Source organism: Aedes albopictus, chromosome 2 (genome assembly GCF_035046485.1).
Source record: "Aedes albopictus strain Foshan chromosome 2, AalbF5, whole genome shotgun sequence".
Classification (NCBI taxonomy): Eukaryota; Metazoa; Arthropoda; class Insecta; order Diptera; family Culicidae; genus Aedes; species Aedes albopictus.
In genome coordinates, this window is record NC_085137.1 from 214,244,357 (window position 1) to 214,271,661 (window position 27,305).

General features: G+C 41.1%; 2 protein-coding genes across 6 annotated transcripts in view; one reads left to right on the plus strand and one right to left on the minus strand.

Moving 5' to 3' along the window:
• LOC109420353 (nuclear receptor-binding protein homolog) overlaps positions 1-27,305 on the minus strand; it is a 195,194-nt gene that overhangs the window by 122,735 nt on the left and 45,154 nt on the right. The gene's annotated exons all lie outside the window — the stretch shown is intronic.
• LOC115256267 (large ribosomal subunit protein P1-like) lies at positions 7,766-14,041 on the plus strand. The gene is made up of 2 exons (XM_062847956.1): positions 7,766-8,128; positions 14,021-14,041. The coding sequence occupies exons 1-2, from the start codon at positions 7,841-7,843 to the stop codon at positions 14,039-14,041; spliced, it is 309 nt and encodes a 102-aa protein (XP_062703940.1). The 5' UTR covers positions 7,766-7,840.

The following is a 27,305-nucleotide window of genomic DNA, read 5'->3' on the forward strand; positions in this document are numbered from 1 at the left end:
AGCGATGAATCGTGTCCAAAACCTCAAGCAGATACAGTCAGTAGAAGTTTTCACGGACAATCGATCAGGCCAGAAGTATGTAGTTCAAGGAGTAGCTAGAAGTCTTTGTCGAAGACTACCCTGACATTCGTGGTCGTGTTCGATTTCTTGAAGACTACGTGGTTGAGAATTCTGCGGTGCACCTCCACCATGTGACCAAGGTACAGATACTGGATTATGAACCGGTGTTTGGTTGTAGGATCTCTTCCAAAACGTCGATCCAGGCTCAAAAAGCCTCGATCGGCGATTGACCTGGGCTCCCAGAACCAAGCTTGCTATTTGGTGAAACATTCGCGAAATAATGCGATTCGCTTTCGACGACGAATACGTTTTCACCCTTCCTCGCTTTATCAAACCAACCTCCCGTACGAATAGCACACGAACCGACTCGACGCTGATCAACATTGTTGGCTGCTCCTTTTCGCCGTTGAGCTGTTTTGTTCCAGCCAAGCCTGTCTTTTCATCGCTTCCGATGCTTTTCGATCAGCTTATAGCGAAGCATCGTAGGCTGGAAATGTTATTGGTGTGGTGTCGGTACATGCGAATGTTGCTGCTGTGTGCGTGTCGAGCGTTCGTGTCGTAGCTTCTAAACCGGACCTATTCAGATCATAATGGCAACCTATTCGGTGTTGTTCGTCTATTCGGGTGAGCATGTGGCGGAACTGACAGATGTGTGCAAAATCGTTTGTGAGTTACATCATGTTCGTTTTGCCACCTCTTTGCCTCTAGTCATCGCTGAGCAGTGTACAGTTCAATCGCAAGCGATAAAAATACAATTGATAAGTTGATTGAGCATTCGTGAGGTGATTATTTGCATCATTGCCCAGAACGTTTTCTGGATCTTCGGCCCTCGAGAGACGAACGATGTACGGCTCTGTCGCATTCACAGTGGTTTCCTTTGGAAGGTCGAACAGGACCTGATGAAATTGCTTCTACGTCCCAGAATTGGCGTAGAACGGTTGTGATTCCCAGACGATGATCTGCAGTTGAAAGGTAACAGAACCGAAGAGTTCAGGACAGCTAGCCGAGCGAGGGTCGGTACCAGTGACCGCCAAACCAAATGGATTTGCGATTACACACGGAAGACCTTGGACCTTGGAGTTCCCAGTAGATTTCACTACCGATGACGAAGGTCAATACTTCCGGGAATGCTGAACTGCGCATCTGCTAGCTGTACGACTTGAGGGTTCCAGTAGTGACCCTACTAATTTGCTGCGTGGATGATTTGATGCCTGCGTTGACACATCCACTGTAGACCGTCGACTACAGAGCAGGCATGGGAATGAGACTTTTTTCTGTTTACCGTTCATCGATACTGGCAGTAAAATAAAAACAAAACAACGGCAGCACCAATACCATCAGACGCCGCGCCGACGGCAGTCGAGCAGACGCTTGACGGTTTTCGCTTCCCCACGAAAATTTTTATGAGCAGTCATGCTGAGGCGGGTGATTGCGAAAAATGTCAAATATTTTCAACTGCTTATAACTCACTTGTTTTAATAAATAACTTAATTCGATTTGCACAAATAGCTAGAGCACACTCCTAGCCTTGTGATGCATGTAAAGAAGTTTGTCTAGAAGCGGTTTGAAACGCAGAAAAATGCGAAAATGGGAAAGACAGAAATTTCTGTCGTCGTTGTGCTCGAATACTGGCGCTCTCGCACTTGGAAACCGTTTTGAGGAAGAAGGCTGCAGGAAAAAAAATGTTATGACATTTATTTTTCGAACAGTTTGAGTTTGGCTGGGCCTGTGATGTTCGTGTGGAAAAATGTCAAATGTACAGCCGGTAACCGTTTTTTCCAGTACATTTCTCATCCCTGCTACAGAGATTCTTCGCGGGGGGTTTCAAAATTGAGTTCAACGTCTATGCCGAATCGGGGAGAGCTCCGTCCTTGTGTGCGTTACCGTGATCATCGAAGATGTTGCGAACAATCGTTTCCAGTAATGCCATGCAAACTTGACGGAAACCCGATGCATCCACTGATTGGGAAGTGGATAGCAGTGATTGTTGAAACAATGGAGTCGATGGAACGACGGGCTGCCTCGGCTGAACTAAGAATCACCAATCACACTTCTTGGACGACATATGCTGTTCTAATTTTATCTACATACTTACTAATTACCCAATAATGACGAAAGAAAGACATGTTCGAGTATCGTTTTCGCTTTAGAATTTCAGAAAGCAACACCACTGATTCACCAACTCGGTAACCCACATTCGATCTATTTGCCCTACATGGAGACAACAACACACGGTGTCTGCGCTAGAAACCGGTCGGTCACCTACCGACGCTCCCAGACTTGGCAAATAAATCACCGGGATTCATTAGATTTTCCCAGCCCTGCACCCGATGTGAAAAACACACAAAGACCACGGACGGATGGGATGGTGTCTCTATGTTGGACACCGAATGACGACCGTTGCTGTGGTTAGTTAAGCTGCTGGCTGGCAGTGGGCGCAGTAGTGATGAGGGTCGTGGGCAATTTCATCAAAACATAAATTAACGCTGCCACGTTTGTAGAGCAGGCATTGTCTGTGTCAACCCCCAGAGATCCACGCTTCTTAAACTGTTCATTTTCAGCACACTGGCTTGAACATCAAATCAACAAAATGATTATTCACAATATAAAACATCCTACTTTGACGCCTACACGCTCTCGAGCGAAAGACCTTCCCATTATCCACAATCATATAATCAAATTCACTTTTCTCTTGGAAATTGCCCCCATATGGTGCAATACCGCATCTGAGCGAGTGCATTGATTTTATCCCCAATCGTCGTCGTCGTCGCTGCAATTGAAAGTTTAAACCGCCTTCGGTTTTATCTGCGTTAGTTTCGAGACCGGATCCCGCTGCATGGCCGCAACCATTATTATTGAGTAGCACCACATCGCCGCGCCACACCGCCATCGCATCGGTCTCTTGTGTCGCCGTGTGACATAACAGAGAGCTCGAAAACGATTGAATTCCGGCAAACAATAAATTGCTTCAATTTTAACGCCTTCGCGCATCGGTCGGTCTGTTGCAGTTGCATAGCAACTGAAAAGTTGGTCCGCGAGGAGGAAGTCTGGAATTTTACATTTCCGGCGGCTCAAGTTGTCGGCCGGTAGGGGGATTAGGGGCATAATGGACACCCTAAGCAAATGAGTATGTTAGGCCTATATAACAGGCAAAAACTTAACATATTATCAGTTGGCTCACAGCTTTAACTTGTTTCCTACGTATTTCAACCATTTACAGCAGGTAGAATGCCATTATTGTGAAGAAATAATGAATTGTAAATCGTGTGTTTTTTGGGGCTGGCAGGAAAGGTACGGGGCGAAATGGACACCCATCGATGCATAATGGACACCCCTGCATATTTTATGCTGTATCTTCGATAATATCGACCAGTTAAGTAATTTGCTTATGGGGATCAATACCACAGATATAATACTCCAACTTAGACGAGTTTACATAACATCAAAGTTAATAAAATAAGTTTTAGGCTAAAATAATCGGATTATTTTTTTCCAAACTCTCTAAAACGCCTAACAGTATGCAACGCGCGTACATCCATTAATAATTGCCAGTGTTCATTTCGCCCCGAATTGACTACAACATTAAAATTGCTATTTTGAGTAAGTTCTGATCAAAAATATAATACTTCATCCATTGCTAAATCTGCGTCAACATGTAGATAAGCTAACAATTCATGTATTGTTATCGTGGACACACTCAAACACTCGTAATACCTTATTTGCTACTGCTTCGAAATTATAAGAAATCCACCATATAAAAAACATACCTCAATTTCAATGATATTTTAGTATTTAATTTTGAAGGAATATAAATGGTGCTTTTGAAAAATAGAACAATGACTTGTTCCTTTACACTTATGCATTAAAAGTTTTTCATAAAAGTCAACGGTTTCGGCAAAAACAGGGGTGTCCATTTCGCCCCGGGTGTCCATTATGCCCCTAATCCCCCTATTTGTGTTGCACTCCCACGGAATAGTGGTGAAGTTCCTGGCTGATCCAATCCCGGTTGCATACATATGGTGCATAAATGCTCAATGGGTGCATAATTGTGCGGTGAGTAGTGACATTTTACGGGCGATTTGGTAACAAGTATGAGAAGACGGTTGTACGCGAGTGGGATGCATATCGGTCGTATGCCTTGTAGAACATGTAAAAGAGTGGGTAATTTAATGTCCAGGAAAGACCACAATCTTACAGGATTGTAAAACAGACATGTTTTTATACATTTCGGCAGAAGCATATAATTTTTGGATTTGAATTATTATTTGAATTGAATCATATTACGAAGTGCTCTATCATATTTTAATCATATTCACTATTTCCAGTTTTTACACAGCATAATTAAAACAGCAATGTTTGGAGGCATGACAGCTATAGCATGCCAAATATGAATAACTGCGATTGATGAACATTTTTTCACATTTATGATCTGTGCGTCGGTCGTCGAAATAAAAAGCGGTGAGTCCATTCCATGTTACTTTGTATTGTAATAATGAATGCATTGTTTTCGGATTTTACTGATTTGGTCAACAATATTTCCGACAATAGCAGTAGAAATGTTCTGATTCTTTTTTTCAGCATAGAGCATTTCCAATCCAGCCACCAAAAATGCGCCATTTTTGACTCGATATTTTTCAATTTGAATGAGCTTTTGTTCATGAACGTGAACCTTTGCATCAACCCAACCATTTTCCCTGCTTAACTTAAAAAAGTCGTATGAATAAAAAATCTTCTTCTTCTTTATGGCTCGATGTCCTCACTGGGACTTGGCCTGCCTTGCTTCAACTTAGTGTTCTTTGAGCACTTCCACAGTTATTAATTGAAGGGCTTTCTTTGCCTGCCATTGCATGAATTTGTACATTGTGTGGCAAGTATGTCCAGGGAGTCAAGTAAATTTTCCCGACCAGAACGGGAATCAAACCCGCTGTCTCCGGATTGGCGATCCATAGCCTCAACCACTAGGCTAACTGGAGACCCCATTTTTCAATTTAAATGAGCTTTTGTTCATGAATGTAACTGTGAATCATTTATTTTTACATCAACACAACCATTTTTTTCTCGCCCTACTTTTGAAAGGGCGTATGAAAAAATGTTTTTTCTCTAACTCGTTTTGGTTTGAAATGATCCCGGGCAGAGTTCAAGTACTGACGATCAAAATGTGATATTGGTTTGTTTGAGATAAGAGGTAAAAGTACTGAAAATAATAGCAAACATTTGTTCTTGAACCATCTGACCAATAACAAAATATGATATTTGAAGATCAATCACCAATTACCAAGAACTAAAAGTGCTATGGTGATGACGTTCCAGGAGTAAAATTGAGATATTTGTTTCAGTACTTTTACCTCTTATCTCTAACAAACAAATATCACTTTTTGTTCTCCATATCAAAATATGCTATTATTGAGCTTTTTCCCTCTGCTCGGGATGTCTCCGAAGATGTTTGAGTTTTTTAAAGAACTTTTAGAAAAAATACACTGAGAGTAATTTTAATCGCGAATCTATGTTAAATTACTTAAAAACCTTACCATTAAACTAAATGTTCATTGCTTTAAAATCTATTTATATAAATAAAAATGCAGTGGCATACGTGGGACCGCGCATAACTTGCGAACGGAAGGTCCGATTTCGATCATCTTAGTTTTGTTCTGTTAGTTTTCACCCAAGAAAGGTTTATGAGGTAAAACATATGGAAAAATTGAGCTTTTTTGAAAATCGATCTTCCATACGTTTTGTGACCGGGGACTTGGTCTTGGATAGAAACTTGAAACGTCAAAAAACGCAGTAGGCAAGACAAAGTTTGCCGGGTACAGCTAGTAGTATATAAAAATATAAATTACACATCGTATTATGACTTGTTCTATTCATTAGATTATAGCTTCGTAGTCATTGGGTATTCTTCAATAGTTGCACTAATTTGGTCAATTTGATTTCATCTGAAATAAAGTAAAATATTAGAGGTGACATTTTGTGGTATTTTAAGTTTTTGCATGGATTTCGAGTCTTTTGTACTCTTATTATTCCATCTTCATCTTTTTCATTTCTTCAGCGTTATTTTCTGTTTTTTCCATGACTATGCTCGTTTTTTCGTATTTTCGTTTTTTTCCCCGATCCGAAACATTTGTTTTTTATATTCGTGTCTTGATTTCTCCTGTGTCTTTTTTTTCCCGTACCTACAATTATTAATAGTTGAATTGGATTAGCTGTTTCAAGAAAACAAAGGTTATTCCCGCGAGGATTGCTTCGGGGTCGTGCAATGGTCGTGCAATGGTTCATCCCTCATTGGGGTTCCACCTTGACTTTTGAGAATCATCCTGAGGTTCGCCTCTAGGTCTCAAACAGCCTATAACTTCATCCCGCGAGGATCGCCTCCGGGTGTAATGCGTACTTCATCCTTTTGTCTGGGTTCCACTATCTCTACGGATCAGTGTACTTCATCCCAACAACAAGGTTCCGCCGGATTTCAAAGGATCGCCTTTGAATCTTTTTCTGCGTGCTTCATCCCTTTCCTTATTTATTTTTAGCACTATTGTCTAGTAACCTTCGTTTTTTTTCCCTTTTCAACGACTCTAAAACTGGAATTTGCGGTGAATTCAGGATCTGAATCAAATTGAAAATGAACGGAAACAATTCTCGTTATTTTCTACAAACTACGAGCTGATTTGATGACAAAATTCAAGAACCAGAACCAGAAAATTTTTGATAGACGTTTTCCCAAAACTTTTACTGGATTTCTGAAAAAAATCTAGCAAGACACTTGGCAGCTTTATTTTCGGAACTTTGGCATATACTGTCAATTCGGAGAGAGATGTGTGTTCACCTGATTTCGAGATCAGAGATAGATTCCTTCTCTGGTAAAGCAAAGCCACAGAAATATTAGTAAGATTTCTTTTGAGGTTTTTAGCGCATTCATTGAAGATACATTGCAAATGCTTTGTAGGCATGGGTAATGACATTTCCTTTGCTAACGGAGGAAATCCGCATTTATCCGTTGCTAACCGTCGTTAACCGCGTCTAACTGCTGCTCAGTTAGCAGCGGTTAGCGACGGTTAGGAATGGATAAATGCGCCTTTTCCTGTTAGAAAGGGATATGTATTTCCCCTTGCTTGTAGGGTAAGTACTTGTAAACATCCATTATGAGTTCATGGAAAAATATGATATTTATTAGGAAAGCTTTGGCAGACTTGTTCCATGATTTTTCGCGAATATCTGAGACGGTTTTTGCTGGATTCAAGGTTAACTTGCCGGCTGGAATAATGGAAATATTACTCTCAATCCCTTGGAGCACCTTACAGTAGTTCAGCTGTTCTTATTAAGCCGAATTATTTTTCATGGAATAGGTAATGAATTTAAATTCAAACTTAAAAATGCACTTTTCTGAAGTGTTGCGGTGCACTTGTCATGGCTTCGTGGTGCACCAAGTGCACCGCGGTGCACGATCTGAAAACCGCTGCTCTACAAGATAGACCAGAGAGCTCCCATGTCCATACGGAGAACTAGGACTTATCAACGGTAGTGGAAGAGGAAGGACTTCGACAAGGATACTTTTATCCAGGCACTTCGGCAAAATAGCGATGCGGCAAACTTCGACGCCGGGGGGTTGACCGAAGCATTAGAAACGGCATGTGAGGCAGCACTGCCGAGGAAGACGGAACCAAGGAACGGTAGACGTTCAGCGTACTGGTGGAATGCGACGATCAGTAGATTCCGTATTGTGCAGTGTTCTCCCTCCGAGCTAAGGTCAAGTTTTTGACGACTTGCACGGTTTTTCGTCAGTAAAATGGCTCTCAACAAAGCTGAATTAGCCTGTGTGTACTCAGCGCTCATCCTCGTCGACGACGATGTCGCTGTTACCGATGAGAAAATCTCGACCATCCTGAAGGCCGCCAACGTCGACATCGAGCCATACTGGCCCGGTCTCGGATCCGGAGTTGGTGCCGGTGGTGCTGCCGCCCCGGCTGCTGCTGCCGCTGGAGCTGCCCCGGCAGCCGCCGAAAAGAAGGAAGAGAAGAAGGAGGAAGAACCCAAGGAATCCGATGACGACATGGGATTCGGTCTGTTCGGTTCAGTGAATCAAAATTCAACCATCGCACAACCATAACGACAATGTCGCAATCTGAATTTGTTGGGACATTCTACCCAATGCGACATAGGTTTGTCCCAACTTGAACAGAATAGGACAAGGATCGTGCACCACGAGTTTAGAGATTTTTAAGGCTTGCATTGTGATTTTCGAGCGGTAACTTCGAATCGGTAAACACTACACTGCCGTTCTACGCCCCATTGTCCCATGTTGTATGGGAATCCCATATAACATGGGACAACTATGCGTAGAACGGCAGTACAACGCTGATGAAAATGGATCATCAAAAAGGTTCGGTTTTGGGATGGTAAATATTGATTACTCACGAGTTGAAAAATACGCAACAAAACCAGCTTCCGTTTTGTCTGCAACAAAAATTTTCGAGATCATGTCATTATCTGTTACCAGTTGGGATAAAGAGTAATTGCGGCGTCTTCTTTGTTGCTTGTTTTGTGCCTCTTTTGTCTGACAATTCTCTTCACTGGTTCGGTTAGATTTTTCGTTCTCATCGGAATGCTGCAACGGGGAAGTGCAGGCTTATATCCTGTTCGTTTTCCCCGCGTTGGCATTTTCATTCGTACAGTTTTAATGTACAAGTGTACAAATAAAAACTAAGTACCCTGCGTGAGACTTGCCTCCGAGCTAGACGACGAGTGCAGAGAGCACGAACTGATGCCGACAGAGAAGAGCGCAAGGTCGGTTTCCGTAATATGCTAGAGCTGCCTTCAAACGAGGTATCAAGCCAGGCGAGCAAGGCGAACTCTTACAAGGAGCTATGCATGGAGCTATGCCAGGAAGGCGAAGCTACCCCTGGAGAAATGCCTACCGCATCGTAATGGCAAAGCTGCAGGGCCCAATGACGCCAGTGGAAATGTGCCCAGATAAACTGAAGAGTATCGTGGAGCGCCTATTTCCGAGGCACAATACAACAATGTGGCCACCTACGCCGTACAGTGAGGGCGATGCGGAGCTTACCGTAAATCATTGAAGGTGAAGAAGGCTCTCGGTCCGGATGGAATCCCTAACGTGGCATTGAAAACCGAGATCCTGGAGTATTTAGATATGTTCGGGTCAGTGTCTGCCTGGTCTACCTGGAAGAAGGTAACTTTTCGGATATATGGAAGGTGCAAAAACTAGTGCTACTGCCAAATCCAGGAAAGCAGCCGAGAGATTCAGCATCGTACAGGCCGATTTGTCTGTTGGATACGCTTGGAAAACCTCTGGAGAGGATCGTCCTTAATAGGCTGACTGAGTGTGCTGAAAGTGCGTGAGGGCTGTCCACGTCCACGATGCATTTCGGCTTCCGCAAGGGATCACCGACGATGGATGCAATTCGGACTGTCGTTGAGAAGGCGAAGAAGGCATCCTACCTACTGCGCCGAGGCAACGATAGACGTTAAAAACGCGTTTAAAACTGTAAATCGGGAAGCTATCGCCATGTGTTGGATTCTTAGGAATTACTTCCAGAACAGAGTCCTTGTGTATGAGACCAACGCAGGACAGAGGTCGATTCGAGTGACAGCAGGTGTTCCACAGTGGTCAATACTTGGCCCAACGCTCTGGAACGCAATGAACAACGGCGTGTTAACACGGAAGCTTCCGACAGGCATCATTATCGTGGGGTTCGCAAACGATGTCGTCTTAGCGGTATCTAGCGAAACAATCGAAGATGTGGAAATGCTTGTGTCGGAGTCAATTGACACCGTCGAAAGTTGGATGAATGGGATGAAACTGCAGGCAGATAGCCCATCACAAGACAGAAGTGCTCGTTGTCAGTAACCGCAAAACAGTCCAAAGGATGGAGGTCACGATTGGAGAACAGAGAATTTCATCGCAACGTTCTACGAAGCATCCCGGCGTGATGGTCGACAACCGTTCGAACTTCAACGCGCACATCAACTGTGCCTGCGAAAAGGCGGCGAAGGCTATTGAGTAGTGAGGATTATGGCGAACGTGGGCGGCCCAAGGAGTAATAAGCGGCGCCTTCTGACAAGAGTTGCAACCTCAATACTGAAGCATGGAGTGTCAGCCTGGGCTGCGGCGCTAAAAACGAAGATATACTGTAGGAAGCTGAACAGTGTGTTCCGGCTCATGGCTATAGGAGTCGCTAGCGCCTACAGAACAATCTCGCCGGAGGCTGTTAACGTTATCGCTGGGATGATTCTCATCTGCATCACCCTTGAGGAAGACGTATAGCGGAGGAACGCTAGGAATGCGAGAGCAGCTGTTAGAACGGACACGTTGGCTAAGTGGCAGCAAGAGTGGGACAATGCGACGAACAGTAGGTGGACACATCGGCTGATCCCAAACGTGTCAGCGTGGGTGAACAGGAAGCATGAATAGGTGAACTTCCATCTGACGCAGTTTCTTTCCGGGCACGGCTGTTTCCGGGAGTATCTGTTTCGGTTTGGTCACGCGTCCTTCGTCGCTGCCCCGAGTGTGCGAACGTGGATGAAACGCCGGAGCACTTCTTCTACTTCTTCTTTATGGCTCTACGTCCCCACTGGGACTTGGCCTGCCACACTTCAACTTAGTGTTCTTTGACACTTCCACAGTTATTAATTGAAGGGCTTTATTTGCCTGCCATTGCATGAATTTGTATATTGTGAGGCAAGTACAATGATACACTATGCCCAGGGAGTCGAGAAAATTTTCCCGACTGGAACGGGAATCGAACCCGCCGTCTCCGGATTGGCGATCCATAGCCTTAACCACTAGGCTAACAGGAGACGCCGGAGCACGTCGACTTTGAATGCCCTAGGTTCACAGAGATGCGCAGGGATATGCGCGGCGTGACAGTCGACCACATTATCGAAGAGGTGTGTCACGATGAGGACACTTGGAACGATGCTTTGCGGGCTATAGAGAAAATGGCGCGAAGACCAGAGAGCGCCGGACCGCGATCCGGGTAGACATGATCCACCACCGGGGACACGTCTGAGTCATCCGTAACGTGACACCGCTTTTAGGCCGTCGGGGCGCCGGTGAACTGGAAGTCTACTGCCTACCAAAATCACAGGACAGACCTCATCACCTGTTTGGGAAAAAACGGTTTCGCAAGATGTTCCACTGCCGAGGAAATCTTCGTCGGTGTAGGAGTGTGTAGATCCGCCGTGGGGGCTACCGGAGTAATAAGCGAGTTGGCGTCAATATGCGCAAGTGATGTAGGCAAGAGAATTGTCTAGTGATGTGAAAGGTGCTTAAGTGCCGCATCAACGCGGAGAATCGACTGAGGTCAGAACGGAGACAAAGGGCTCAGCATGCGAAAGATTGTACTAATCACCGACGGGAGCCGAAGGGCTCAAACAACGTAAAATAATAAATAAACACCCTCCTTCGGGGTAATACTGTATGGTGGTGCCGGAGGAGATGGTAAAGGAGTACTAACCCTAGAAGAGTTTTTTTTAGGTCCGGTGAAAGTCCTACACCGTGCCAAATCTACACTGGAATGTGCATGACCATGAAACCATGAACGAACACAACAGGCCTGTCTGTCCAGATTTTTAAATTCCTAGTAGCATGCAAAAAAAAAAAAAACATAGGATAAGTTATCGCCATAGTGGTTCCCTATTTCGCCATAGTGTTAATTCAGAAAGTTTTCAAGCTTTGAACTATTATGAAAGTTTTAGTAGCAAGAATTTAAACGTATCTTGTCGTTAAAACTCTTGAAGTGATGCACAATTTTGAATTATCTTAAACAGGCACTATGGCCAAATAGGGATCCACTATGGCGATAACTGGTACACTCAGCCTACAGACATTTGCTCAGTTCGTTGAGTTGATTGGTATGAGACTCGGCCCTCCAGACCTCGGATCCTTAGTCGGTTTTCAGCGATATTTATACCCTTCTTATGGGTGTAAGAAGGGAAAAAAATCACCCAACAAAAGTTTCACAAAAATACTGCTCCATGATTGAATCAAAAATTTAATTAATTTAATTTCATTCACAAATTAAAACGACTGTGGTCTGTTTCAACCACATGGCGATTTTTATATTTCCGCGAAAGATTTTCCCACCACCGCAAGTGGATTGTTTGGTTATTGTTTTTGTTCTATTTAACTTTCATCGTCGTCAGCACCGGTCAAGGCAACCAAAACATTCCGGTTCCCGACCGGTAAACATGCGGATCTGAATCCACAGCTGTGGGGGAGTGATCAGTTCATTCTTTTTTTGTTGCTCTATGCAGCGCAGTTGTTGTTATTCAATAAACAGCCCGGCTTCCGAGAGGGTTGAAGGTTGTTGCAACAACTACGTGGGGATTAGCAAATACCTATTGCCGCCAATTCGGAGATTTTGACTAAACAGGAAACGACATTGACGGTAAGGTCCTGTACTTGACTGGTACCACCACCAGCACCATGGCCGGCCACGACCGCGTCGGAGGTAGTAAACAGATCTGGCTAAAACTGCACACGACAGCGCGAAACTGAAACGTGCAAATCTCACGGTATGACATGCGTGCGTTTCGCGGCGATGGGTGGTGAATGGGGACTAGACTGGTTCGAAAACTGCAATATCCGGCCATCAGTAATGGAAGAATTTGTGGACTTATTATGTTATTTATCTATGCACTTGACATTCGAATGCATTCCAACTGGGAACAAAAATCCTTTTCATAGGCCAATGGAATTTGGCCTGAGCCTATTGTCAACATTTGTAAAGTCGACACAACTAAATCTAGTTATCCTGAGTTACAACAGGACTTTTAAATTTTAAAAGAATTAAGTATCGTAGCTTTTTATCGTGTCGTAGTCACTCCAACATGTGTTTCAAATTGAAGTTTCTTCCAGAATAATCAGAAGAATTGTCAAATTTCATTGAAACATTTTTCAAACTTAGACCTATCTGTAAAAGTGAAAAGTGTAAACATTCAGTAAAAACTTTTTATCTTTTTTTTTTTTGAAAAATTAGATTTCATTTTGAAATTTGTATGGTTTGGTCAAAGTAACTATCTTAGTATTTCCAAATCTTTTACAGTTATCCCCCATATTTCCAAGTTGCTTGGGGCGGAATCAGTCTAACGAATACTGGCCACCAACGGCAATGCCTTCGATTTAACGACCGCGTCAGCGTTCACGTTTAGGCAATAAATAGCAAGTTCATTCTCTTCGGATTCGAACGAGCGGCACCGGAGATGGGGAGATGTCCTTCCAGAATGTGAGTCAACCACGGTATGCATATACTTTTACACGTACTCGTACCTACATACCAGAAGCAGAAGTTTCTCACCGTCTAACGGTGCATTGATTTATTGACCAGTGGAAACTTCTACTGATTTAAGCTCTCCAGCAAGTTTAATGGCTGTGTTTTTAACTTTCATTCATTGAAAAACGTTTTTTACAAGTATTTCAATAGTCTCAGTAATTTAATCATAATTTATTTCTTTTCTATGCTTAGCTATAAAAGTGAACTTTAACTTAAGCTCTTCACTTGCCTCAGCTTTAACCTTCCTAATACATTACGTTGGAAACAGCTCGCTGACGTAGTGCACGTAGTGTCAAAAATGACCCTAATTCACAAGGTGGGCTAAGCTATAAGCGTTATACGAGAACTTACATAGTAATCTGTATCTTGTGTGGCAGCATTAGAGAAAGTCTACACTCAAAAAAGACAAGGAAATTACCATTACGAAAACTTCCAGGATCTACCAGGATTCGAACCAAGACATGCTGAGCATGACCTTGTTGAATAGCTACGCGTTCACCAGTTGAGCTATTTGAAGCCAGATTTGTCCAAACGTTTTTTAGCATTTCACAATTAAGCAGGTCACGTTACTGTAAGTGAATGATTCCACTAGATTATGTCATTCAATTAGATCTAATCGAAATTAATTAAAACTAACTTTATAAAGCGACAACCTTCATTCTGTATTTCAGACTAGCTACACCACGATGTAGAGCTCACCGAGAGCGAAAGACTTCCATTGCTCGAGATCAAGGAAAGCTAAATGTCAAGAAGCAACACGAGCCAAGCCGAGCCGCCGCCGCCGCCTGGTTTGCAAGGTGTGCGCTGATGCAAAAAAAAGCGGCAGAGAGGAAGATGAGTGCTATAAAAAGGTTGAATTTGTTTACCGAAAGTAAACAGTGACTTGGTCTTTTCAGCACTGCCACTACCACCACCGCCACGGCTTTCCCCGGCAACGCTCTCCTGTAGTTAGCTCGTTCACCGCATGACTATCTAACATAATTAGAAATTTTGCTTCCGGAGTTGGCAAGAATGGTTGGACGCACTTGGAGCTCTATAGCCGCTCATAAAGAACAAGTTTTGCCATTCTCGCACAACAAAGTTGTTTTTGAAAAATCATAACTTTACTTTGAAAAATAGTTTTAGATGGAAAGCTAGGAGGATCACTGTTAAAATGTCATGCGATTTAAAAAATAAATATGTTATAGATTAGGAAGCTCGTAGGTAATAACTGTGGAAGTGCTCATAGTAGAACACTAAGCTTAGAAACAGACTTTATCCCAAAGAGAACGTTACACCAAAAAAAGTTTCGAGGTTTTCTCTATGTCCTTTAAAATAACTTTTTACAAACCCATTTAGGGTGGCGAGCCACTTGGGCAGTGTCCGGCATTTTGGGCAGTCTTCGCTATAACTCAGCCAATTCCAAACCAATTGACTTGAAATTTTGTATACGGCTAGATACTGTGCGTATCTCAACGCGTTTCAAAAATTGTGTAAATTAATTCAAAATTGGCTTAGTTATAGCAAAAAAAGGCCCAAAATAGGAGCCCTGCCGAGATGGTTCCACTTCCTTATATAGGTTTAGCACAGAAGGAGGAAATAAGGAATTGGAATTGGAATTGGAGTAAATTATATAACTAGAAAGAATTTCTTGATGAACTTCTGAAAATATTGAAGCAGACTCCGAAGAGATTAGCCAGCGATATTTAAGAATAAAATATATGCAGCAAAATTCAAGACGGTTTCAGATTAGCACTAGTTTTTGAAGAAACTGAATCTATAGTAGAATGTTATTGGAATTTAAGGTAACTTTCACGAAATCTCTTCGTAAAATTTACACTTCAAAAGGGTCCAACTGCTTTTGGAAATATCAGCTTCTTACAAAACTATTAATCGTGTATTTCTCGACTAGAAGCACATTACAAGATTATAACAAAATGTTAACAAATGTTGTTAGAAATAACAGAAGTTGATATAATTTTGTAGTAAGGATTTGTCAATTGAAACATCCATAACAATATTAGGGGACGTTCATAAACAGCCCCTTATGATTAGATTTGGTATCATTGTAGTAACAAAGTTATAACAAAACTTGTTCTGAACATTCTAACAGAATTATAAGGAAGTGGAACCAACCGGCACTCGGTAGGGCTCCTATTTTGGGCACTTTTCTGCTATTACCCAGTAAATTTTGAACCAATTGACACAACTGTTGAAATGCGGTGAGATACGTACAGTATCTAGCCGTATACAAAATTTCAAGTCAATTGGTTTGGAATTGACTGAGTTATGGCGAAGAGTGCCCAAAATGCCGGCCACTTCCCAAGTGGTTCGCTACCCTAATTGTTACATTATGCATTTGAATACTATTGCCAATAGCATAATTTTGTAACACATGTACTGTAATAGGGTGACTTTGGGTATTATCGGCAGGTTTGTTCTGAAACTTGGTCATGTAATTCAGCCTGGTTGGGAAGGATTTGAGGCCAACTCCGAGTTTAATAGGTTTCAAAAAACCTTCCATGACGAAGAGAACAAAACTGCCGAAAATACGTAAGTTCCCCTATTAGTTGTTTCTTTGTAACAAAATGATTTCAAAATTTTTGTTTTGTCGTGCAGAAGTTTTATTTTTTTGTTATTTTGGTCATTCGATCTAAGAGATTTATAATAAAACTTATAATAAATTTGTTATGAAATACATAAACATGTTGTTATAATTTAGCTATAGTTTAACAAGTTCAATCTTACAAAGTTAAATTTAATTTTGTCATAATCACATCTCAATTTGCTATATTTTTATTTTACTCAGGGTCGATTTCTTCACCTCAGCTTAATCGATAAGCCAGGCTTACCCATATAGTTAAACCTGGTTTAAGGCTTAAGCCCGGGTGAAGAAATCGGCCCTCAGAGAAAACTACTTTTTAACTAACATGTTTCATAACAACTATTGTTACAAAAAATATTGTAACAATATAACACAAGTTTCGTAAAGCCTGCATATATTTCTGTTTCATACCCTCATGTGCCTGAGCAACGGCATTTACTTCATGCTCTCTTTTCTTTTTACGGTGGGTTGGTTCTTCGGCTGCTTCTTCTTCTTCTTCTTTTTGGCTTTACGTCCCCACTGGAACTTGGCCTGCCTCGCTTCAACTTAGTGTCATTTGAGCTATTCCACAGTTATTAGTTTAAGGGCTTCCTTTGTCTGCCATTGCATGAATTTGTATATTGTGAGGCAATACAACACTATGCCCAGGGAGTCGTGAAAATTTTCCCGACCGGAACGAGAATCGAACCCGCCGTCTCCGGATTGGCGATCCGTAGCCTTAACCACTAGGCTAACTGGAGACCCTTCGGCTGCTCTTGCTTCCCAATATCGCTCCCTGATTTTATTCCTCTGTAATTCACGCGCTCACACTGTTATTTCTTTTTTTATCTGCATTAACGAGTTAAGCCTTAGGCTAGTTCATCTCGGGACCCACGCTTTACTTCCCTTCCGAAGGAAAAACCCACATTTTACGAGTTTGTTGGGAGTGGGATTCGATCCCAGGTCCTCGGCGTGATAGTCAAGTGTTCTAACCATCACTCCAGGTCCGCTCCCCGACACTGTTATTTCTCTGTAATTCATGCACTCCAGTCGATGACCTTTCTTGTATAGAGGGCATATTAGACCATCAAACCAACTAGCAGGCAGTTCTTCCTCTTCCCATATCATCAATATAATACGGTGTAACATTGGTACAGCTGCTTGCTATTGTGTTCGAGAAACTCGTCCAGGAGTTCGTCCTTCCCATCAGCCTTGTTGTTCTTCAGCACTCTAATAGCTGTCTTGACCTCGTCTAGCGTTGGAGGTTCCATAGCCTGTCCGTCGTTGTCGCTTTGAATTCTGTCTGTCGCTCATAGCTTCCCACCATTCCCCAATTCCTCGAAATGGAGCCACCATTGTTTTGTCTGCCAGCAAGTTTCCATCACGGTCGTTGCACATGACGGGAGACAGTGCTGTTTTTCTCTGCATACCATTGACAGTTTCGTAAAACCTCTGCATATTATTCTGTTTCATACTCTCTTGCGTCTGATGAGCAATCACATTTTCCTCATGCTGTATTTTCTTTTTACGGTGGATTCGTTTTTGGCTACTCTTGCTTCCCTATATCGCTTACTGATCTGCCGTGTCCTCGACTCCAACATTCGGCTTCTGACAATATTCTTCTCGTTTGTTACCCACTTTTCGTCGAACGAATCTTTCCCAAGTCGTTTTTGAGCAGTGTCTATCACCTACCGTGCTGCCATACTTATCGCTCCGTAAATGAACTCCCACAGACTGTTGAACATATCGCTCTCGTTGATCTCACTTATCAGCTCTTCAATCTTCTGGTCATAGTCAGCTACCGTATTGTCTGCTGAAAACTGCTGGATGTTGAAACGCATCGATTGCCGATTCGAAGGATCCGAACACGGTAGATAACCGAGCTCGAGTTTTACTAACTATGAGATAGTGCTTCGAGTCGATGTCCCTAAAAGTTCTAACATCAATGACGTCTGAGAAGTGTCGGCCGTCTACCAACACATGCTCCAATGCATTGGGTTGCTGGCTTCGCCGTTTGAGTGTCTCCAGGTGTGCTTAGGGATATTCTTCCCATGGCCATCCCCATGGCAGCAGACAAGTTGACTAATCTTAGGCCTCCATAAATTCTTCTTGTGATCTAGTTGAGGATCTAGGAGAATGACTCCTCCAGATTTTTTTCGAAGTTCTTCAGATTTTTTTTTTGTTTTTTTTTATGTAGGTATTTCGATTAGCATTCCTCAAGGAATTTCTGCTAAGAATCCTGCAGGGATCCGCCCTGAGATTTCTCTAGGAATATCTGATGGGATTCTTCCAGAAATTCCGCAAGAATTCCTCCCGAGAATCCTTCATATATTCTCCTGTGATTTCTTCAAGGATTGCTCTGAGAACTGACGTGGGATTTCTCCAGAAATTTCTGCTAAGGTTCCTCCAGGAATTCATGCTGAGATTGCTCTAGAAATACCTGGTGGGATCCTTTCAGCAATTCGACAAGGATTCCTCCTGGGAACGCGCCATAAATTCGTCTTGTAGTTCCTTTAAATACTGTTCCATGAATTTCTCTGCGTTTTTTGCATTACTTTACATCAGATTTTTCTGCAAGGTTTCCTCCAGGAATCCCTGTTGGGATTTTCCCACAAACTAGGATTTATCTAGGAGAATGACTCCTCCAGAATTTTTTCCACAAATTCTTACGATTTCGTCACAGGAAAAACTTTCGGGACTGCTCCCGGATTTCCTCTTGCGGCTACAGTAGTAGTTCTTCGGGGATTCTCTCGGAGATTCTGCCACAGGAACTCATTCGGGGATGCCTTCAAGAATTTCATCAGGTATTCTGCCGTGTACAGCATAGTTGTCCCATGCTCTATAGGAATCCCTATTAATATGGGTCAACTATGCTGCACACAGAATTTCTTTCAGGGATTCTTTATAGGGATTTTTTAGAGATTTTTTCATGAATTCTTCCAAAATTCCAGGATTTATCCAGGAATTTTTCTAGGGATTCATCAGAAATTCCTCCAGTGATTTTTCAAAGGAATTTTGCCTGTAGAGATTTTAAAGGAATGCCTCTTGGGATTTCTCCAGTGACTTTTTAAAGAATTCAGGCCAAACATTTCAATTGGTCCTATCTGCATTTGAGAGGCTCTCTTTGTTCACTTTCTCTTTCAATTATTGCAATGTAATGGTACCGATTTCAACTATTTTTGCAGTACAAACCAAAAAACGATTGTTTTGACCATCGTTCAATATAAGGAGACAAGCAAACAACAAATAAACAGCTGAGAACGAAAGAGAGGGAAACCAGAGAGAGCCTCTCTTCTGCAGATAGGACCTTTAGACATGTTTGGCCTGAATTCCTCCAAATATTTATTTAGGGATTCCTGTGTAGGAATTCACCTTGTGATTCTATGAACAATTCCTCCTGAGATTTACTTAGGAATTTCTCTAAAGATTTATCCAGGAATTGCTCTAGTCATAGACATATGTACTAGTATGGGACAAACATCAAATTCTTGCTCCAGTCGACTTTTTTGATTTCATTTAGGCCCCATATGAACTGTGCAAAATCTCAGCGCCATTGGTGAAACTATAATTTAGCGCAAGCGATTCAAAGTTTTCATAGGATTTACTATGGGAAAAGCTAAACTTTCAGATAAAAAATCCCAGAGGTTGTCCCTTGTCTCCTTAATTCAAATCGATCAATGTTTCTTGTAGAAAAATCATTTATGAAACTTTCCTTCGAAGACCGCAAAACAATTGTATGCTTGTGGAAAAAGTTATTGATTTATTACCGCTTAGTGATCCAACGAACGGCTTTTTGTTTTGTTTTATTAGCAGCACTGTAACTGCTGCCTTGGCTGCTGCTGTTTCTGGGGGTGGTGATGCCTCCCGCCACCCCATGCAACAACGGCAGCAGCAGTGCTGCTGATAAAACAAAACAAAAAGCCGTTCGTTGAATCACTAATCGGTAATAAATCAATAACTTTTTCTACAAGCATCCAATCGTTTTGTGGTCTTCGAAAGAAAGTTTCATAAATGATTTTTCTACAAGAAGCGTTGATCGATTTGAATTAAGGAGACAAAGGGCGACCTCTGGGATTTTTTGTTTGAAAGTGTAACTTTTCCCATAGTAAATCCTATGCAAACTTTGAATCGCTTGCGCTAAATTATAGTTTCACCGATTGCGCTGAAATTTTGTTCAGTTCATATGGGACCTAAATGGGATTCAAAAAGTCGACTGGAGCGAGGATTTATTTTTTTCCATACATGCGTGTCCCATACTAATATGTACAGTATGATATATTGCGACTAAGAACTCCTTGTTATTTGAAGTGGAATTTTGAAATTGGATCCGCTTCAATTGCCGTCTATTGCTCTGGGTTTTATGTTTACAATTATTCAAAATTGTCACTGAAATTATTGTTCTAAAATACAATCTAATTCAAAGTAACAAATGTATTTCCAATCTACGTTTTACAGCTATTGGCTTGTTGGTTAACCCTCTAATACCCAATCCTGCCTTTAGACGGGGTATAGTTTGAGCATTTTTGTAATTTTTGTTTCGTGAAAAATCATTTTTTTTATATTTTTGGCTGATATTCAGGACTGTTCTGTATATCTCAAAATGGTTTTTGGTGTATTTTAAAGCGTATTTACATTTTTTAAAAATAATTAAAAAATTGATGTTTTAGTCATCTTTTAGAAGTCATTGTTTATTTTGTATTGAATCGCTACAATTAACATATTTAAAATTTTTCCCAAATCATTCTATCCTTGTTTAATAGTTTAAAGGAATCGAATACACTCTAAAATTATTTTCCTGAAAATTACACGGAAAATAAAATTTTCTGTGAAAAAAAATGAAATAATATTTCAACAATAATCATAAAATCTCAAAATATTTTCATCTCAAAAAATCCGTTCCCCAAATTGGCTTCCAGGAAAAATATAAAAGTGTGGGGATGTTTAAAAATAAAAATTAGAAAAATCAAAAACTGAAATTCACGAAATCGAGAATTAAAAAGAATCATCTTCCAAAACATGTTTAACGAAAAATAATATTTAGATCAAAATCAAAAATTTGGGTATTAGAGGGTTAACAGATCTTTTCATGAATCACTTTCAACAGAAACCGCTGCACCCAACACAGATATGTAACGGCGGTGACATAGTAGAGAGTTGCGTGAAGCGAAGCGCAGTGCGACGCGTTTGCGTTCGAACAGTTTTTGTAAGCGCCAGTGCAAAACGCATGGTGAGACGCGTTGACCAGTCAGAGTGAACGCGAATCACAGCGTCGGCAGCTGCGTCAAACCCCGTCGAGTGCTTTCACGCGCGTGCATGCACAAGTTGCTGTACGGGGAACTGATGGTTGCTAGGACCGTCTCATGATTCTGTGCGCCTGGTGTGTGGTGTGTGCTGTTTGAGTAAATTCGTCACGACGGGGTTGAGTCAGGTGTGAGTTTGGTCGTGGTTTGAGAGTTCTCATTATGCTGATGGCTGTGATTATGGTGCTGGGCAACGGTAATTTTGCTTCGGATACGCGTCACAAGGCGCGTCACTGTGTCATGCTTCGCGTTGCTCGACGCGTGTATGGAAGCTGATCGACAAACGCGTTGCGCATCGCTTCACGCGCCGCCTTACTATGTCATCGGCCTAAGCCTTACAAGATTTTGGTATTGGCAACGAATAGACCTCAATAAAAAAAACTACAAGCTAATTAGGCAAACCGCCATTGTTCGTACAAATAAGCTCGCCAAAATTCAGTAACAACACACCTCCACAGAATATCTAATTACTCGATCAAAATATGGCAACCGAAGCAAATTGCTCCTATCTGGCGCGGTCGCACGGACGGAAACTCAATCTTGATTGATTATGCACCCACGTCATGCATTATCCGGATACATTTCCAATTTGCCACAGAATTTGGGGCGGAGTACCATCCATCCATTCAGTACGGACAGCCGACTTGCCAACGCAGCCACTTGAACTGGACGGGAATCCACTTCGGCGAAGCAGTGTCCATTTGGTCAACTACGTAGCGTGAATATTGATGCCGATGAGAAATAAGCTCTTATCCTGAACTAGTGTTTTATTTGTGATGGTTTAAGCTTTGTCATAGTAATCTAGCTCGTCGTGGTCGGAGAACTACCACCACCACCGGCGACTAATCGCCGAACTGTCTCATCGCGCACAGTTACACAGTGTTAGTCAAACAAGAACACGGTCCACTAAGCAATCCGCTGCGAACGACGAGCCTCTTTTCTTCACTGGCTATCGGATAGCAAAGCGGCAAATCGCGGACGATCAGACTAAAGAGAGTCTCGGACGGGGGCTAGACACAGAGCTAGGTGAAACACGGGAAGCGACGAGACGCACGTTTACATTAAATTTTATTGCAAACACACGCAAGTCAAGCGGTGTGTCCGATTCGGAAAGAGACGGCTCGAGCTATAAACATATTTACAGAATTGAATGACCATAATTAAAAAATCGTCACCAAGGGAGTAGTTTGCAAATAAGCTTTATTTTTGAAACAGCGTAAATGTTGTAAATCTCCAAGTGATTCTACAGTTGTGATAAGATACAAGGTTTCTTGATTTCAAAAATACTTTGCCTGAGCTTTAGTTTCATTGGCCGCCCATCGTAGTTGCCAAATTAGATGTACATAAGGAATCAATGAGATGACTACTTGGAACTAACAGACACCTTCAGTGTACAAGTGCTGTTGATCTTCTATTCTTACAATTAGACGAAAATGACGTCCGTCACGTCAAAATACAGGTCATTTTTGGGAAGGGAAAAGTGATGCTGCAATCGGTCGCCTAAAGTAGATAGTAAGTACCATCTACGCGAGTTAATTCGGATGTCGAAGTTTTGCAACGTGACATGGGTTCACATTGGTACGTTGATTATGGAATGGTGAATGTAAAATCATACATCCTATATTACTGTAACGAAATTTACTCCTTGTGGTAGCTACTCAGAAGTTAAATCCACAGAGTTTACTACATTCGGAGACCAAACAGCCTCGGGCTGAAAGTCTCGATAAAAAAGATAATAATATAAAGAAAAATACTACATTGTTTGTACGAATGAAAGACTTTTCGAAAATGTATTGTTTACTTCTTCCAAACACAAGCTTGATAGTTCAAATTCATCCAGAAATGCCTCTACAAGGATTTCTCCAGCAATTTAGTCAGGGTTTCTTTCTGAAACTTCTTCAGAGTTTTTGGAATGTCTTTTAGGATTCCTTAAAAGTTTCCTTCCGTATTTTATCATGGCATTTTTCTTACTAAAGGGCGAACATGATGAAATTGCCACACAGAAAATATTGTATAACTTTTGATTGCGTTCGCCAAAATAGCTAATTTTTTTACCATGAATAGTATATTATTTGTAGCTAATATCATAAAATTTTCATTAAAATCGGTTGAGTATTGGCGGAGATATCGTTGAAACAAGGAAATTGCCACTTGAGAATCTTGCGCAAACAAACATTTTGGAAAATATCACTTTTTTGCCGTTTCAACGCTGGCGCCAAAAATACTGGACCGATTTCAATGAAAATTTTTGTGTACGTACTGTATGTATGTAGAAGTAGTTTGTCTAAATTTCATTCAATTTGATCATACCGTTAAAAGGTTATAGCCATATATGTCGCACTATGTCACAATAAGCAGATGTGATTTTTGGTATAGTGAAATTCAAACTGCTCTTACTTTGAAAGTACACAACAAAAATGGCTGAAATTTTCACTGTAAACAGTTTAACACAACAATTTTACACTGTCGAAGTTTTATAAAAATCGGGACAGTGTTATCAGTTCTACAGTCAAAATAGTGCACGCAGAACTAAAAATGGCCAAAAAGTACCTAAAATTTACCTTGAAGCGATTTGAGCTTTGGATATTTACTAGAAAAAGTACTGAACCGATTTCGATCAAATTTTTACCACTTAATTGATGTTAAGAATATCGAGTGAAATTTTCAAACGTTTTGATGAGGTAACAAAAAAGTTACAGCCTAAGTTATGATATCGACCATACATGCGCCAATACTCAACCGATTTTAATGAAAATGTTATGGTATTAGCTACACATAATATACTGTTCATGGTCAAAACATTAGCTATTTTGACGAACGCAATCAAAAGTTATACAATATTTTCTGTGTGGCAATTTCATCGTGTACGCCCTTTATTCCTCCATGAATTCCAGTCGGTGGTTCTTCCGGCGATTTAAGTATTTTTTCTGGGATTCCTCCTTGAGAATCTTTTAAGATTTATGAATTCCGCCCGATTTTTCCTGGTGTTTCATTCATACAAAGTTCTCTAGGACTTCTTCCAGAGGTTTTCCCGGAATTGCTTCTAGAGCAAACCCATAGTCCATCGCAGGATTTCGTAAGGAGTCCCTTCTGCTTTGCCACCAAGACATTTTCGTGGAATTTATCCCATTATTCAACCCGAAATCTCTACAGGAGTTTTTGGATGATTTTGCTCGATAACGTACGGTGTTTCTTTTGAGATTTCTGCCAAACGTTTTAGTGGGATTTTGCTCCGAGTTTCTACAGGAATTATTCCTGAGATTTAAACTGGAAATCTTCCAAGGATTTCTTTAGACGTTGTTCACAGGTTTTCTGCACGTTTCTTTCGGGATTTTTTGCAAGAGTTTCCTCTGTATTACTACCAGAGCCTCTCACGGGATTTCGTCCATGCACGGAAAGATCGATGTACACAGAGCAAGAAGCAACTTTCACGCAGCGATCGAAAAGACAAAAGATTTCATGCAAACTTGTGTGAAAATTCACGCAAAATTGTGTAACACCGGATCAGCACATATTTTGTGCTGATCCAGTCGTACGCAAATATGAGTGAAAAATCCTTTGTCTTTTCGCAAGTTACTCATTCGCTGTGTACTTTCGTTTTAGGGTGTGGTTTCCACTATAATTTCCTTAAGAAATTTCCGTGAGCTTCAACAGGAGTTTTCCTTGGCAAATTTTTTAAAGGTTCTTGTCACGTCACCCCCTGCAACAGATCAACTCTGGTCGATTTACTGTCGATTGACCATGCGAAGAGAAGAAATACCATAGAACGGTAGAATCAAAACAAACCGAGGTAGATGTTGATTTAGATCAATAGTGCAAACCATCTTGTGGTGTTAACAAATGGAATTCCTTATTCTAAAACGTATTTAGTAAATTTATATCTGGGATGATTTTCGGCGTGGCAGTCGCAATTGCAATCAAACGATGATTTGATTCGTTTTGGTAGTTATTGGGTATTTCTGTTATTGTTGTTGTGTTCGTTTTTTTTAAATCGCTTTGTGTGGAGTGTATGGAAAATGCTTGCATACATTGAACTAAGACATTCGAATATGACAAACCTCGAAAATAGGAAGAGCTGTTTGCCTTCTGTGTTATTTTTCTAAATTGAACCGATGCTGAATATGCTGAAGAATGTGACTGATTCTATGTGTATTTCAGAGTCGATTCCAACGTTTTTTAAAATAGTTTTTCGGACGGATTATGCTTCCACAAAGCCTTTCAAAATGAAAGCGATCAACACTTCAGGAAGCCTATTTTTTCAATGTTTAATGGTCAGTATATATAGTATAATTATCTTGTCTCGAACATAGAATTCCCTGAAGAAGATGTAATACACATCGAAACGTCGGATGAAAGAGAATATCTGATTGTTGGATTGCAATTGGGTTCTTTAGGGGTATCCGGATTATTTCATAATCGGATTCTCCGCCCAAAAATTAGTCAAAATCCAAAATTTCATAATTTTCGGAGTCCAGGAACTATTTTTAAAATGCATTTAAAGTTTGTATGGGTTTTTTTTTTTTGTTCGGATCGAACTGTCACTTTATCGATTGAACTGTCATTCTATCCACAAAAATGAAAACTGTTTTGTTAATTTAACCATCAAAACAAAGTTATCGGAATCCAATAAAATCACGTTATACTCAGAAAAATGAGCTCTTGCGATTAGGCTATACAAAATAGCAATATTTTATTCACTAAAGAACCCAATTGCGACTGCCACGCCGAAAATCATCCCAGATATAAATATACTAAATACGTTTCAGAACAAACGCGGTTTGCTTAAGAGAGTTTGGGAAACTTTCCACCCCCACAACAGTTCTCGTGGGATTTCTTTTGAAATTTGACCTGATAGGAGGATAGGAATTTACTTCGTCATATGCGCTAATTCCCGGCATATCAGATGGAAAATAGCGGATAATTAAAGATATTCTAACTAACCCTTCCCAATGAGCTTGAGCTTGAGCTTCATTGACCGCCCGTAGGTGCTACTCCAGTATCGCCAGACCAATTACACTCCTACAAAGCACCAATGCGATATCTGCTGCGGAATAAGCAGGCATCTTCAGTGTGTGAGCGTTGGTGATCTTCTATTTTAGGCGACAATGGCGCCTGCCACGTCAGGTTGCAGGTCAATGTGGGGAAGGGTAAGGAAGTGATGAATGCAATCGTTTGTATCCACGTCTGACCGAATATACCTCTGCGTCAGCACAAACTCATGCGGGTGTCGGAGTGTTGGTGGGACTTGGTTGGCAGAGGGTTCACACATTGGTGCGTGGATACAAGGGTAAGGTGACAGAATTGTGTGTTTTTATTATTCTGAAGATGTGCGGCATAGTTCGCTTGATTGCATAACTTGTTGGCGCTATCTAATAGAAATGAGGCACTGTGCTGTGAAGGTTTGGAAGGAAGGGAAACGGCTTTTTCAACCAGTTCATGTTCTAGCGATGGCTATTGAACATGTGAATATACATGAGTTGTACACGGTGTTCAATAAGTTCGGATACACAATAAAATTGAATTTATTTCTCATCTGTAACTCAGATTTGCAAAGTGAAAGTATTAATTGAAAGCTCACATAATACTGATAAATACAGTATATATTTTGAAATAAACTGTCCTTTATCCTTTTGTAATAATTGCAAATGTGTCTCAAGTTCCTTTCGGCCGACACGCACGTCTTTCTTTGGCATTTCGACTAGTTTTTAACGGTAAGTAACGGTGTTAAGTTAAATCAAATTAGATTGTTGTCCTCAGCATTAGTGGTAGCAACTATGACCATACGAAATAATCTATAAGATTCAGATTGGGTGAAGTACGGATTCATTTTATCTTGATCTTTAAAATTGCTAAAATTGACTCTTTACCCGTTTTAATGATTTTTGTTTTGTTAAAAAGCAAGACTGCGTTATATCTCAGTTTAATCCATAATTATCTTTTCCAAAACTTGATTATATCCCTATTATGACAAATTTTAACCAAAATTGGCTTTATATAATGTATTTATGCCTTTTATATAGATTTAAGCACATTTTGACTAAACTTGCAAATTTATCGCCATATCATCACTGAAATAGCAGTGTAAAATTTTTG